The sequence below is a fragment of the Falco rusticolus genome, chromosome 7, assembly GCF_015220075.1.
Source record: "Falco rusticolus isolate bFalRus1 chromosome 7, bFalRus1.pri, whole genome shotgun sequence".
NCBI classification, from domain to species: Eukaryota; Metazoa; Chordata; class Aves; order Falconiformes; family Falconidae; genus Falco; species Falco rusticolus.
In genome coordinates this window covers 65865359-65882197 of record NC_051193.1, presented here as the reverse complement: position 1 = coordinate 65882197, position 16839 = coordinate 65865359, and the positions used below count along the sequence as shown (strand labels likewise).

Below are 16839 nucleotides of genomic sequence, written 5' to 3'. Positions count from 1 at the left end.
ATGAGTACTTTACTCTTCATCTTTCTGTGTGGTCAGAAACATTTGATGGAAGCCATCGATCATTAACAGAGGTTAGTTCATGTTATTTTGCAATAAACCCGCATCCAATATCATTGCACCAGCAAAATTCTTGCTATGGATGCAAATAAGCCAAGCTGACAAAGTTCTTTTCCATGTCATGCATGAGGCTAGGCAATAATGCCAGCAAAAAAACCCTTTCTCCTGCAAGGTAAGCTTGGGCTAAGCTATGTAAGGAAAAGAGGCTTCGAGTAACTCCCTAGCTAAAGCAAAGCTGCAGCACTGGCAGCACACTAATACACACCTGACAAGACTACTGGTTTTAGTTCCTGATGGCCAGGCCGTTAATCCTTACTAAAAATGTGAGAACATGAGAAACTGAAATATTACCCTCTGGAATGTGCCGAGTGACTTGTGCTTCATTAAAGAGTCTCTCCAAACCCAACAGAAGTCTATGTTTTAACTGGATCCAGAACTAGATCATTTCCCATCCTGGTCAGACATGGAAGAATTCTCCTAAAATACATTGCATTTATGATGCAATTCCTAAAATCTTGGATTGAAATCCAACAAAACAGGACAAAGCAGAGAAGCATCCTCAGACCTTGCTCACTTTCAAAAACAACCTGCAACACCAACCGCTTGTTCAGGACTGAACGGTCCCCAGCCCCAACCTCAGCTACTTAGATTGCTTGGGAGTAGGGTCTGTTCTGGATTTTTCCTTCATTTCCTCACCTGAGCTGACACTTAAGAGAAAGTAGGGGGGCATTTCATACCCCTTAGCAACAGTTCAGCTGGCAGGTTAAAATACACTTTTGGCGTAATATATATATGCCCTGTGCAATATTCTGCAGTTCGTTTTTCACACGCATCCCCTTGTCAGCTTGACAGAAACGTAGAAAGAAATCAAGGATAGAGAAGGAAGAAATTTTTAAATATTACTGGTAAAGAAGAAAATTCCCCAGAGAAACAAGGGTGCAGTAATTCCAGGAACATCTAGCATCCTAATATCCTCCAGTAGGAATGTCAGTCAGCCGTGACACTTACACTGCACTGAAGACCTAGGCTCTCTTGCCAGGAGGAAGGGCAGCAAATAGAGTGATAAGTAGGATGTCCCTCTTCTATCTGTTACTCAACCAGTGCCAGGCTGTATGATGCTGACTGAGTCACATCACAGCTCAGTGTGCACACACAGTGCCTCAGTTGCAGCATTTGAAGGAAGAGAACGATGACATTTACACCCTTTAGCATTGCTATTTTAGGCCAGCAGTTTGAAAGAAGCCAACATTTCTGAGGCTGCTTTGAAAAAGCCACCTACTGAACTCTTCAGACAAAGGGTCCTATGAGCTAACATTATTCATCTTTATGAATTAGACTTTTAGTACATGTATTTACTGCATATAGGGTCACAATGCACCAAACTGTACCACTGGACTTTCTGTGTGAGATCCCTGTCATTCACAGGAATCACAATTTAGAAAAAAACCCAAACACATTAGGCACTACACAATTACACCCCAAACCCAAAGATATTAATCTGTTACATCAATCTGACTGGGACATTCTCATCTGAGCACCTCTTGGGAGCTCTCAGTCTAGGATATGCTACTTTCTTGGTTTTTCAGAAGTGGGGAAAGTGAAGGGAACTCACCCAAAGGCTACTAAATAGGAACAAGCTCAGAGACTACAGGGACAGTATGGACGTAGACTTTCTGTGTTGGAAGGACTGCCCCACCTATGCTCACACACATGTTCCTCTTTTCTCTCGTCCTGGCTAAATCATTCCCTAAAAAAGCCACTAGCAAAATCAAGTGAATCAAGTGCCTCCTCCATAAAGGCTGACATTCATCACTGCTAAATGTTAGTATTAGGACCATGAACCACAGCAGACTGACTTTACTTATGCCTGGTTTGACATAAGCAGCATTACAGATTTTCTCTCAGACTTGTAAGGTAAATTCCACTCTAGTAGTTATTTCTGAGAAAAGAGGCTGGCATGATCCAATCTTTTACAGTTATAGGACAGTGCGCACATGTAAATGTATAGGCAAGCCAAAGAAGGGAGGCACAACGTCACTCCTGGCAGCATAGCAAAGGCCCTTCAGGGCAACAGAAGTTCCTCTAGCAAGATAAAAGAGCTTGTTTAATAATAATCCTCCTCAAAATGTTGCTTCTTTTTCAGTGCTGTCAAAAAGCCCAGAGACAGATGGGCAAGGTGCTTCAGCTTTCGGATGCTTCGTTCAGAGAGACTTTTGCTCACCTTGACTTCATGTCATGTCCCACACTCATAACAGAAAGTACAAGGCATTCTTCACTGTGTACCACAAAGTCTTTCAGGATTCCATGTGCTGGCATTCAACATGCGTTGGCAGCCAGCAGGCAGCCTGGGAAATGTTCTATTGCCCAACCATAGATCCCTTCTGACTCTGAGCTAATATAGAAATATCAAATACAAACCAGCCAAGGAACTAAACTTACAAGCATTACTTAATGAGAAAACACTATAATCTTCCCCTCCCCATCTATTGGTCTGTTCAGGATTCTCTCAGCATCTTCCCTTGTCTCATATTGCTTTCAGTTTCCAAGTGCCTCTATTCCCACCCACAAATTAAATCTTTTTATAAATCTCTTTTTTTTTTTTCTTATTACCTTCATGAATTTCAACAGGAAGCCACTCAAAATGTTGCCCAATGTCCCTCCCCTGCTGTGTCTCCCAAGCCACTGTGTTGTTACGTTTCTACAAGAGCACAAAGGCCTTGTGCTGGGTGCTCTGCAGATGCACAGAGAAGATGCACATCCTTGACTCTCAATACACACAGCCTAGAGCTGCAGCAGGAGGTTGATCCACCAAAACAGCAGGAATGCAATTGGAAATCTAAAGAGTGAGGGGCCGCCAAAAACTTTACAGGTCTCTGGGATCTAGAAGTTTAAGAATCAGTCACCATCATCAGGGCTATTTGGGAGGTTTTGGCAGGAAATAGTAATGGGAGACCAAGATTAAGAACAAGACATATTTTGAGGAATGGAGTCATATTCAGCCTTTGGCCCTGATTTTCCTGCTTCTAGACAGTACCACTAGCCCCCCCCCTTCCTTTTTCAAATATTAAATTCACTAAGTAATACAGATAGGAAACAGGCTGGTCCAAACACAAGCTGCAGTGTTGAACCAACATGTAGAGGCAATGAGTGCCATTCCCGTGGTAACTTCCTCCACCGTGCATCACTGAAACTCCCTGCACTATTGATTCCTGACTCTCCTCTTATGCATCCCTAGGGTTCTGTTAAATCACTGCCCTGGAACGGGATCTTGCACACCCAAAAGCTTTTGGGCTATCTGATCTGCCTGTTAGGAAGGGGATCTTAAAACTGCAACTTCCTTCGTCTGCTCTCTTCGTACTCAAGCTGTTTTTCACTGCCTCCATGCTTTAGACCTTCTTCTATCTGCACCTTCAGCCTCTTCCCCAGTGTGACACTCCAACCAGAAGAACTCATCCCCAAACATCATCATTACACACGCAAATAGGCCTGAAAATAACCTGGCTTGCAGATAGCATCTGAGATGTACACAGAGCAACTGGGCACACTCATGAACCATTTGGAAACCTGGCTCCTAGCAGTTAAATTGCAGACAGAAATGATCTAAGCTTTCACAGCTTTCTCCCATCACGGCCAGATGGTGCCTGACCCCTGCAATAATTTCTGCCATATTCCGCCCATATGCAAACCTCACTGCCTCCATCAAGCTGTTAGTACCAATCAACGTTTCTCATAACTGAGATTTTAATAAAGCATTGATAGAAGAATGTGAAGTTTTCATAAATTCTCTCATGCACATCCATTCTCTAGGGACCACCTCAGGCTCTTCTAAAGCACCCTCCATCTGCACCAGCTGAGTACTGCTCCAAGTAAATCGAATCTGAATGGCTGCCTCCCTGACAGAGCCTAGGAAATATTCTCCCTTCCCTAGTGATAAAAGATTGAAATCCAGTTTTCCCTCTTTGCCAACACAGCTATATTTCCCAGCTAGCCACTCTCCATCTCCATCCCTGATTACCGGAACCTCCTCCCTAAGACTCTCCAGTACATGCAGAACCTAGCTGTTTGTCATTACCTGTCTTGTCCTACCTCCTTCTGGCCATACAGCTGTCTCTAAAAACGATTAACAGACCCTTTACCCCTTCTGCCTCCAGGCAGTGCTTCTCCATGTTTATCCATTCACTGACTTTCAAAACACTCTCACTCCTTCCCTGACACAGAAATAACATTTCTGCTCACTGGCCTCAGATGTGCTTCTGTGCCTCTCTCTTATCCCATATCTGATTTTCTCCACAACAGGATATACACCAGTTTCCCCACAGAGTTCCTCTAAAACAATTTATCTTCAGACTAAAAGTCCTTAAATTTTACGCAGAATCAATGCAATGTCTATGCCTGATATCTGTGTACTGTCCTATTTGCATATTCTGCCTTTTAAAGTTTTCAGAGGAAAAGTTACTTCTTTTTTCCAGTCTTGCTCCCTCATTCAGCGTCAGGTATACTGCAACAGTGCCAGGATGGCTGTGGAGAAATGTAAAAAAACAGCACTACCAGACATCGGGACATCTTTAATTCTGATGAAAACGGAGAGAAGAAAACCAACCTGAACTACACATTCAGCACTTGGATTTATGATTTAGATATATTACTGCTAGCAACTTAGCGGAATCTCTTCAGTCGGAACCAGAAGCCACAAGGAAGAGGCAGGAGCATCTATTCTGTGGTAAAGGGAGGAAACATTAGCTCAGACAACTCAAGGAAAACATGGTTGCCTTCACCAGGGCTTATTTAGATACTGCAGCTGAAACAACAAGGTCTTAAAAAGATGAGTTTGGTACAATGAGTTTGTCATGATGAGTTTGGTACAATGCTCTGGGTGATGCTCTGTTTGTGTAGAGAAAGGAATGTACTCTGAATAATAAGAAAAGTACTCTGAGTAAGAAAAGGTTCCACTGACATGTTAAAGTAAAGGTATGTACCACTGACAATGTTAAAGGAATGTACTCTGAATAATTAGAAAAGATAAGGTGGGCACCTGAAGGAGATAAGGAGACCATGAGTCAGGAAACCGTGAACAAAGAAAACTGAAAGATTTACTCCACCTAGATCCCACCTATTATGAATAGAATGATTAGGTGTCAAAATCAAATGAATATGTATGTAAAAATGTAGTAACGTCTCAAGAAAACTGTATAAATTACCTGACTTTTCACTGAAAACTTAGGAGCTAGTTTGTCCGGTGCAAATTGGCTAGCTCCCCAGCGTTGCACGAAATAAATACCTTTGCTGCTTAAAAGACAAAATTCGTCTCTGAGCAGTTACTCTGTGCGGTTTTGGCATCACAGCAGAGGAGCCCTGAGATCCTTAGTTCCTTGCCAGGAACGCACTCCTACGCACTCTACCAGTTCCTCCTGGCAAGGCTTAGACTCTGGCCACATGAAGTGCCTACCCTGCCAGAGCTGCCCCTCCTCCTGCCACCAACCCCAGCTGCAAAGGGCCAGAGCGTCCTTAGGCAGCCTGCCCCACTGCACTTCAGCACCTGCGTGCAATCTCGGAGGAAGTGGGAAGGCAATGCTCCACTCAAGAAGCCCTCTTAGCTCCCACGTGAGCAGTTTGGTTGCTGTACTGTGAGGCTGATGCAGTCCAGATGAAATAAGAAAAAGATTACAGAGGGAAGGCTGAAAGTGTCACCCCAAAGCCTGCATCAATCCCTTTGCCTTCCTCAAAAAGTGAGACATCCCCAGGGGAAGTCGTCAACTCTGCTTTAACACCTTCAAGAGATCAGGCCAGGGCTTGGCAGGCTGCTCTTCACTGCTGCAAACGGCAGTACAATCCACTCAGGATGTGTTATGTCTCTTGTAACAGGCGATTACATATCTAGGACTTCAGTAGGAAAAAAGAGCATTGCTCTACTAGAAAGCATAATCTGAAAGGAGCAACACTTGCTATTACAGTTTATCTACCACTTTGTCTAACTTAGCTTAGAATATTTTCCTTAAAAGCTCAAGCTCCTCCAGTACTGGCTGATGAGAGACTTAGCATCTTTCTTGGCCACAAATAATAATAATAATTAAAAAAAAAAAAATCAAACATAACCTATAGGGAATGATTTATGAAATACACTGCCATGCTGTACAAAGAGACAAGTTCCCTGTAGCGGAACCAGAAGCATTCTCGGCAAACAAGCACTGCACCAATGCAGTTCTGCCTCTTCAAGGATCAAAGCTGGCTGCCCCAGGGCTCCAGTCTGATCCCCACAGGTATTCCAGCCTTCTCCAGCCAGCACAGGTTTCTTTCATACCCTGCTGCACTGCACTGCATAGATATACCCTGGCATTTCAGAAGTAAACATAAAGAAAACACTTAAAAGAACCACCCCCTAATTCCAAGCGGATCTCAAGTTGATCCTGCTACCTTTGCCATCAGTGGTTTTACCCCTAGCAATGGAAAAAAGGGGAAACCAACCCCTGGGAGGAATTTCACAGGGCAAATCATTTTCTGCTCAACTCATCCAAAGTTTCACTTAATGAAAGCACTGTCTGCTTTGATGTCTTCGACCAACTCACTGCGTGTGCAATGAGGAGCCTTCTCAGCCTGCACAGGCTATCTGTTCTGATACCTTGCTCGGTGCAGGTATCGGTGCTACAGTAGCACTGCTGGGTTCGCTCAGGATTCCGGCAGTCGTTTAGGGCTGCTTTCCTCATTAATCGCAGTTCTCCATCACCTCCACTTGTCAAAACCAGAACTGAGGAAAAGCACAGTGGGAACCTTTCTTCACTCCCTAGTGATACCCGCACTCATCCTGCAGCCTAAGGGGTCTGGAGGAATGACAGAATGGAAATGCAAAGTGCTAATTAGCTTTCCTTTTAAAATATTACGTTTCTCCATTCATTCCATTTACGGGTGCCTCCCCTGACAACCCCGCACTACACTTATGTTCAGTGAACACTGGGGGCCATCCTCAGGGGCCAGCAAGGTACATTTGGGGCACATTTTCACCACACCTGAAAGTGCTACTGGACTGCTACCAAGAGCAGGTTGCTGTCAAGCAGACTATAGCTCAAACCCACAAGAACCAGCCTGCCTTTAAGTCGAGACAGCTGCTCATACACATCTCCTGTCACTGCCTAGTCAAGTGAAGATTACAAAGCACGTTGAGATTATCTGTTTTCTTCCTCTTCCTCTCGTTCTTAAGTGGTTGCTTGTTTTTTTCTTCCTATAAAGCATTATAAGCCTGGGATGGCTATGTAAGCGGCTCTTAGTACATTGTGCAAACTAATAGAATACAAATGATTATATAAATAATAAAGCTGCTGAAGATTTTCTTGTCACCGCTTTCTCTGCTCCATTGGCTTGACTTAAAGCACACATAAAAATGGCCTCTGCTAAGTGTTATGTTCATAGCATCCATAAATAAAATTAAGATCCTGATTTAAAGAGACACTAAGAAGCTGTATCTCCTCTTGATTTCAATCAAACTGGGATGCTCAGTGCCTATGAAAATCAGGCCTGAGGCTCTATAAACGAAAACAGAAGGATTTGATCTCTGTACGACAGTTTGTTTTCAGCAGGGTTGTTTCATTTCCTATGCACGATGCTCACATGCTTTTTTCCAGCATATGTGCATCCCCTTAACTAATCCAGAGGTCAGGCAGGAAAGCAGCTCCAGGCTCTGACAGCCATTGCTCACATTAAAGAAGTGGCACATAACATACAACCCTTGACATCAGGAGTCGAGCATCAGTAGGATGGTAACTTGTCAGGCAGTTATAGTCACGGAACAACATCTAGCTCAGCATCGCTGTTTCCATGACTCCTGTATGAAAACTCAGCTCTGCCTTCCCTCTGATATTAAATGTTTATACAAACAGAATATTATGACAACTCTCTGGGCTGCAAATAAAATTAGACCCACCCAGCCACACCCTGTGATAAACAGTATGAGTACAGAATCACAAAATCAGGGGAGAAAACTCTTGCAAGAAACTCCTCTTATTCCGGGCTAGCTAAGAAGCTGACTTACAGAAAATTTAAGCTTGTTTTTCAGTAAGCTTTCTGTAACACACTTTGGAGATGTCAATACCAGCACCAACATTAATTAAAGTGATCATCACAAATTCTATTTGAAGAGATAGGAAAGAATTCAAAAGCTGACTACAGGGCATAACACCCAAATAACAAACTGCACCGACATTTCGGCTTTGGGCTGAGGCTTCATCTTTTGGTTTGTTCTATTTTTTTTTTTTTTTTTTTTTAACTACCCTCACCCCAAGGAAAATAATTCTGGTTCCTGCTGCTAGCCAGGCAGTCCAATCTCTATTACCCATGTGTGGATTTTCTCAAAGTTGTGGATTAACTATGTGACAAAGACAGCCAGCCAGTGTGAGACAACGCGGGTTTGGAAGCCAGCTAGCTGTTCCTGACCATCGCAGCAACTCTGCTGCGCGGACTTCCCACCACAGTACACGTCAAGCCTACACGCCACATTATCGCTGCACCTCCATTAGATCTTACGCTGCATTCTCCTTACATAATTTACATACATCTTTTATGCTACCTTCGACTTTAATTTTTCAGGTTTATTCTGACTCTATCTTCCTGGAAAATTGACGACAGTGTATTTCCAGGTGAAACACGGGACCTTAAAAAAACCTCTAAATAAGCTTCTGGTTATGATTTTTTTCACCCAAAAATGCTGCTTAGTAATCAAAGGCCATTTATTTTTTTTTAATGCCTCTGTGCCTAGATGACTGTAATGCTTTCTTCTGAATGGTTAACAGCTTACAGAAGGCACCTCTCCCACTACCATGGATATTTTTTCTGTAATCCAAGCACTCAAAGTCTGATTCTGACCATAAGCTCATGAGTTTTGCAGCTGATGCCTTCTGTCCAGCTGAATGACAAGTTTATTCTTACAAAGCTATTGCAGTATCAGCGTAAAATTCAGCATCAGGGAAAGACACGGAGTGTGTAATGAAAGGCAGGGAAGAGTGAGGACTTGGAGAAACCAAAAGCACAGAAACAAGAATTAATTTGAAACAGTTACCTCTTTGAGGCAGCCCATGAAGTTGTTGCTTACTGGAGAACCAGGTAAATCGGCAGTACTGGGGCTCCCTCCCACATAAAAGAAGTCATCTGAGCCCAGCATGGTGTAGTCCTCCTGCGTGTAGCCCGTGGTGGTAAGGATGCCATCCACAGAGATTGTCACCTGTTCAAGGGACACAATGGACAAAGAAAATCCCAGCAATGACCTTACAATCCTGAACGGGATGAGTTACCTCCCCTATAATTTTATGTCAGTTTTATTAAGGATTTTGTTGAGATTTGGTATGTATTTTTTAGTTCAGCCAAGCTCCATTTTCTGGTCTGCTTCACCCACAACGGAAATGCTCCAGCATCTGCTTCTCCCCTTTCTGGTGCATCAGCACTGTCAGGGTGACCTGGCAGTCTACCCATCAAGATGCTTTCCATCTATTCAGGCCAGAAAATGGAACTGTCCTTGAAGATTTCTCATATTAGCTGATTTTATGATTAATTAGTATTTATTTTCATGATTACAGTTAGTTATGGTTGTTAGTAAAAAAAAAAAAAACACTAATGAAGACGAGGTTGGTATTTTTTATTTTTATATGCTTCTTTTGCTCACAGCACACTGACGATCATGCATTCGGGGAGGGGGAATAGGGATCTCACTTTCAATACATTATGGATGTGCATGCCATGTACCTAGAGAGACACACACCCACCACCCCAAAAATAAAAAATTTAAAAAACCAAACTAACTCAAAAATAAAATATAAATAGGAAATAAATCAAAATAAAATAAATCAAAATAAATCAACCACAAACCAATAAGTGTGAGGGAAGCAGAGATGAGAAAGAAAGAAAACACAAAGCGTGCACATACTGCATTTTGACTTGTCATGCCAATATAACTGGAGCCCAGAAAGATTACAGGAAAACAAGAGAGAAAAGAGAGAGGGGGAGAAGGAGAGAGAGGGAAAAAAAACTATTTCACGCTTGCATGCAATCAAAAATAAAAATACCAAACAAACCCCATAATAATAAAAAAAACTCAAAACCAAACAGAAATGTCCCCAAAACCTCTAACCCCAAACACATGAAGGGTGATGGGGGACGGAAGGAGAGGGAGGGAGAGGAGCAAATGAATTTTATGTGTTTTGTTTAGATGTTGTTAGTGGTTTAAAGGGAAGATGGAGGAAAATAGATCGAGGCCAGGAGGAGACGGGCGAGTCACCAGACGTGGACATGCCATGCAGAGTGTGTACTGAAACAAACAACCGGCTGAGCTCCTGTCGGCCACGGCAGGTAGAGGTCAGAGAGAAAGTGAGAGAGAGAGAGAGGGATGGGGAGGAGAGAAAGAGGAGGGAGGGAAGTGGGGGAAAATCAGGAGAAAGAGGACAACTCTGGCCAGTTTGCCTGTAACAGCCATTGCCACAACAAAAGGATGAGAGAAAAAGAGAGCCTTCACCACCACGGACTAGAGGCCCTGCAATGGTTCTGATCTAGAAACCTTCAGAGTAAAAAACAAAAACCAAAAGGGGAGGTGGGGTTAAAAAAAAAAAAAAAAGCCAAAGCAAAAGAGAGAAAGCTAAACTCAAAAGTGAGGAACAAAAAAACCCAACAATTTATCGCTGGAATGGAGTGGAGAAGAAGAACTAAAGAGGGAGGTGAAGAAACCAATGAAATATCCAAACCCCATTTCCAGAACAGTTGTGTTAGTTGCTTTTGTTGTTCATTTTTCCATTAAAAAAGAAGAAAAGGGAAAAAAAAAGGGGGGGGGGGGAGGGAGTTTTCAATGAAATTAAAATAAAATTAAAGGAAGAAGTAAGTATAAAGGAGGGGGGGAAAAGAGGGGGTAGGGGAAGGAAAAGGCAGGTAACACACGGCAAACCCAAAAAAAGAGACAATAAGAATGATATCTACCAGACAATGTAGTTTGTTTACCATAGCGTGTCCAATGCCTGAGTGCTTTGCGGAAAAGGGGGAAGAAAGGAAATTAAAAAATCGTGAACAGAACGATTGTTAATTAAAATAACTAAAAGCAAAGATGAGTCGTTAGGGTGTTAGTACATTAGTTGGTTAGTAAAAATGACACATTGCATGAATGGTCTAGTGTTAGTCTTTCAAAAAAAGGCATGGGGCACCTAAGACACACAAAGTGAGAAAGAGGACAATATGACCAGGACTCTATGGGGAACCATGCCATCTAGGCTATAAAGAAGGGTTCTGTCTAGTCTTCCCACCCTGGTATTTATTAACTTTAACCCTCATATACATTATCCAGGACTGAAGCAAAGTTAAAACAGTGCAATACTTACTCTTTGAGTGCCCACCAAGGTGCTTGCCTCAAACAAGAACCTTACCCTCAAAGATGTACGCACACAGTACACTGCTCGCCCCTTCAGCACAGACCCAGCCATGACTCCCTTCTTCCACCCACCCCACCCCCAATTCCTGCTCCTCTTCCAAGCCTCACTATCCTTAGGTCCTGCAGAGTACCACAAGCAGTCCAATATTCCCTTTGGCTGGAGGATACAGATGAAGATGAGTTCAAGACTCTGAGTCTTCCTTCCAAGTTTCCCCATCTGCAGGTTTCTTTACAGCAGGTGAGGTTTTGACTTTTGGGAAAAGCACACAAAAATGCCATGCTTGGCTGCTTGCCTGTAGCTCACTTGTGTCATCTGAGAGTATAGAAATTGAGCCTCTCCTACTGTAGGAAGAAATGTGTCGAGGAATTGTGTAGGAAGAATCGTGCCACTTGTGTCAAGGCTGAAGACAGGTTAACAAGATTTAGTGTCTCTCCTGTTACACTGCATCTATGTTATGGAGGAGCTAGGAGAATTCACGAGGCAGTTGACTTAGGTGGGTTTAGCAGAACTTTGCAGATGCTTTGTTAATCCCTCCCAAGGCACCCAGATGCCAACTCTTTGAACCTACACATTGTTTCTTGTTTGCTTTTTAGCAGCTGGGGACCTTGAGATCTTTACAGCACATTTTGCACAGTGACTGGCTTCAGCGTTAATAGGGAAGTGCATCCCGTGGAGGCTCCAAGTCCTTGTTTCACTGTGATTGAAGCTGGCAAGAACTATCCTAAATTACACAAGCTAGCTCTGCGCTGCCTCATGTAAAAACTATCTGTTTGCAAATTTCAGAGTCGTGCATTGACTAAGGAAGTAACTTTGTGAAACCTTCATGGCATTGAACATAATGTCCCAAGTCTATTTTACTTGTCTATGAGAATGAAATAATAATATTCTTTACCGGGGTATAACAAGCACGAACTCCTGAATTATTCATCAAGGAAGTCTCACTCGCAGTGATATGTTGTGCTAGTAAATCCATTTCTACAAAGAAGGGAGCTGAACTATGGGACAGGGGGGAAGAGCATGCTGAAAATGGGACGGACTGGCAGTGGCAGACCTGAAGACAGACACAGGAAGCCTGACCTTCTCCTCTCCTCCTCCTCCCACCAGACCAGACTGCCCCAAACGCGCTCTCAAAGCCCTGGTAAAACACAGCCATGATCCTGTTTCTAAGTAAAGGTTTCTCACAAGGCAGAAAAGGGCTTAGTTTTAACTGAAACAATAAGATAAATAAACAAGGAGATTTGCTTTGACATTAACGATCACTACTCAAGGGAATCTGTGGGTTCACTTGGTTTGTCTCTAAGAAGATTAACTGCTGTGATAGTCATTTGATCTAAAAAAAAAAAAAAAAAAAAAAAAGCAGCACTTAGTACTCTCCTAGCTTAGCTACAAAACATTTAACAGTTCCAAAAAGTACTGGGCAAAACTCCAGCTATTTAAAGTTCTGCTCTAATTCTAGGAACAGCCAAAAAATTATGCAAATCCTCCTCCCCCTTCTCCTAACCCCAAAAGGAGCAAAGAAAAAGACTAGATGGCATCCTGAAGCTGCTGCTAGCCCATTTACCTGGCATTCTTTTAGCTTTGGATTGTATTCTTGGAATTTCTAATTAACTTTTTTAAAGTTCATTTTAAAGAGAAATACATTTATCTCCAGTGCAATAGTGTTTTGACCAATTACAAGGAGGCTACTGATTTCCCTGTAAAGCATCGATACTCAGAGGCAGTATTTTTTTGTTGGGTTTTTTGTTTGGTTTTGGGAAACACCAGGAAGCATGAGCACAACCGGAAACAAGACTTCCAAGGGACCTGCGTTATGCTGTGACTTTACAGGTGAATTGATGTCAGGCAAGATGCAGAGTAGATAATTTATTACATACAAAATTATTTAGGATATACAAAATTACATTGGATGCAATAAAGGACAAAATGTATAATTTTAAAAGAATTATAAATAATCTTCATCCTTTATAACATCTATGTGAAGGTATCAGAGGACTTCACAGGTTCATAGTGTCTCTGATAAATGGTTAAGTACTTTACAGACTGAGAAACTGTTTCTCATGTACACACAGACAACACCAGAGACATAAGCTGTTGGAAGCTGTTGTCAGAATGGAGGAAAACAGATCTCCTTCATCCTGTGCTTTATTTAGAATGGTGTATTTATCCCTTTTTTGTTGCTGTTAAATGAAGCATTTAAAAGGTCAAGATATAGTGTGACCATTCTTAGCTGTGTCCTGAAAAATGTCCACAGCAGGTATTAATTAATTATTATTCATTGAAGTTTTCAATCTTTTCCTAACTCTTTCTCCCAAAGATTGAAGGGGTTTAAGACTTCCTCATCCCTAGTCATATGAATTAAAAGTAAAAATGAACAGGACCCGACAGGAAGGCTGCAGCATTCAAGGTTTCTTCTTTTTGAAAAATGTGGTTAAACTTACCAATAATTTGTGGATGACAACTTTCAGGACTGGCAGGATTGCTTCTCCTCAAGGCCTCATCAATCCTAATTTATGGGCAGTTTTAGGTTCTTGGTCAATGTTTTAATTTTGAGAGTGAACTTGATCAGAAGTTAAAATAGAAGTATCCAGGGAAAAGATGACTCAAAAAAGTTCCAGCCTAATTGATATTTATTGGTTGAACTGTATTCTGTCTTACCTATCTATAGAATTAGACCCCAAATCACCTCTGGTACTTATTTTTAATTTAAGACCGCCCTTTTCTTTGGAGAGAGCACAGCCATCTTATTAAAGCATCCTCTCTCTTGCCCAGTCAAGTTAGATCGTTGAAGAATTCAGGATCACCTGAAAACATCCACAGTGAATACATCAGGAGGATTAAAAATTTGAGGTGCTGCTTAACTGGCAAAGGACTCACCTGCTTTCTAATAATTCCCAAAGCACTGTCCTGGCCTAATAAAAGAGGCATAGATGTATTTCCATTTAACTGTGGACCAAGAAAATAATCACTAGCTGAAAGATTAGGAAAAGAAAGGGAGAGGTCCTCATCCACAGTTTCGTCTGTGACCCTTCCTCACTTTCTCCTTCTTCAAGATTTGAACCAACCCTGGCACGAAGGAAGGATGTATTTTGCTTCAGGCCCGTTTTCCCATTGAAAACCAATTTCCAAGAAAAATGAAAAGTATAATTAATTAAAATGACCAGTAAGCTATACTGAAATATTCAGACACCAGCCATTCTGAAACCATCTAAAAACAACAAATGCATCAAATAAAGCCATATATTGTGACCCTTCCAGGCTGACAAACCTCACCAGCTGGTACATTTCCCTATACTGGACTGATGGGAATGTCTGAATGAAATAGGATCATGAAGACCCATCCACTGCATGAGAAATTAAATTTGCATCTGCATATATACTATTGAAAACAGACTCGTGTTGCCCTAAGAAAGAACCCTGCAGCCTGATGACGGATATTTTGTCAAAGACCCAGACATTCTGAGCGTGTAGAAATACAGGGATTCACGTGGGAAAGACAAACATCTTCAGCCCAAACCCCAAATATTTAAAAGAAAGATATGAAAATCATTGCAACAGATAAATTATCAGCTGACATCTGCTAGTAGAGACTGTTTCTGATCCCTGGCACCGATTATCCTATACTCACATTTTATCTTAGCTACCATAAAATGTTACCATGAAAGCTGTTTACTCAGAAAATGACATTGTATAAACTTAAATAAAACTATTAAGGGTTGTATTAATATTCACATTAACGAGCAAATAAACAGATTATATTGCTTTCACAAATCTTAGTTTACAAGCTATTTCTGCTGCCTCTACCAGTCAGCAAGACACCCAATAGCTCTGATTCACAGTGTAACCCTCATTTATCATGCAGCGGATGGGCCTTAGTGACTTGATATATTCACCAGCTTTCACAGCAAGGTTATTTAATTTTATCTATTTATGTCTAAATTTATATTTCATGAGGAAGGCTTCAGGATTTTAAGACTAACCTACTACCGAATACATCACCTGATAGAGTTGTCTGATTAGACAAGCAGCATGCAGATGTGCAAAATTACAGTGGTAAAATCAGAAAAACTTTTCCAATGTGGAATTGTAGGGTGTTGGATTGATCTGGGTTTGCTTGGCTTTTTTGATCCTTCCACTTTTCCAGTCCTCACAGCCAACAGAAGAGTCTCATAGGCAGAGACACAAGAAATAAAGTAGAAACTCATTATAGAAAGAAGGGGGGAAAAATCAAAAAGAAGCAAAGAACAGAGAATCAAGAAGACTCAGGAAGACTCCAGCCAATTAAATCCAAAGCTATAAAGTTAAAATAATTACACACATACCCACCAGCCTGCATACCTGCACACTCACATGCACACACACAAAAAAAGAAAAAGTAAACGAAAAATAAAAGATTTCCAGAATTATAATTATGACATCATGGCAATGGTTAAACCAATTAACAAAACTGAAAGAAAAAGGAGAGAGGTGTAGAGCGTTGGCTGTTGGAAAAAGACTCTGTTCCCACAGTAATTAAATGCAACAAGAATATTACTGATAAGATTGAATCATAATTAAGGAAATAACAAAATAAAAAAGGAAGAACAGAAAAAGAGAAAAGGAAAAGGGAGATGAAAGTAAAGTTATTTCAGGAGTTTTTATTATTAAATCAAACTGAAAAAAAATAGAAAATTAAAAACGTAGAAATGAAGATATCACAACAGGGATAAATTCCAATCAGTTAATGTTTTTTCACTGTCCTTCAGATACCAAGATCCAGAAAAGCTGGAGAAACTCTAGCAGTTCCATTGAGCATCCCCATTGCTCCATTACTTTCTCCCATCTGCCCATCCCGCTAAAACAGAACAAAGTTTTCCCCAGCATTTTCTCCCCTCCCCTCCATCATTTTCTCCCCTCCCCTCCATCATTACCTGCCGCAGGTTGCGTGTCACCTTAACGTCATGCCATGCGTTGTCATTGAACTTGCCATTGACCGGTTCCACAATGGCCTCGAAGGCCCCAGACCCCAGGTTAATGACCAACGAAACTGCACCGTCTTTCAGGGCCAGGTTGACATAATCAGCTGACTTGCCCGTGTGCAGAATGAGCCCGTTGCGTTGCCATGTCTTGAAGGAGAGAGTGATCTCATCGCTGCTGCTCTGGATGGGGTTTTGCGACAGGTCATAGCAAAGGTATTCGGAACCACGGAAAGTGGCCATGTTCTCATCTCGTGCTGGAAAAAATGGGAAACAAAAGGACTATTCAGCAGTCAGCCAAGAAGAGATTTAAGGTTGTCATGAAATTTCTATGTGATCCCACAGCACTGTTAATGTTTTATAGAGCTATATATCATGGCATGCTAATGACTGTACAGCTCCTCTTGTCATATGGCTATCAAGAGAATTAACAGCAGGGT

General features: G+C 41.7%; 1 protein-coding gene across 35 annotated transcripts in view; it reads right to left on the bottom strand.

Annotated features, from left to right (window-relative positions):
- Positions 1-16839, bottom strand: part of NRXN3 (neurexin 3) — a 1022019-nt gene that overhangs the window by 738606 nt on the left and 266574 nt on the right. For 21 of the 35 annotated variants that reach the window (XR_005105297.1, XM_037394470.1, XM_037394492.1 and 18 more), the window contains 3 exons: positions 16355-16656; positions 11023-11046; positions 9101-9262 (listed from right to left, as the gene is read on the bottom strand). Coding sequence is in view for 33 of the 35 variants with exons in the window: in XM_037394470.1 (XP_037250367.1) it covers positions 9101-9262; positions 11023-11046; positions 16355-16656 (488 nt within the window). In the remaining 2 variants the exon portion in view is untranslated. The remainder of the gene's footprint in view (positions 1-9100; positions 9263-11022; positions 11047-16354; positions 16657-16839) is intronic. The other 14 variants (XR_005105300.1, XM_037394499.1, XM_037394497.1 and 11 more) reach the window with 1 other exon arrangement.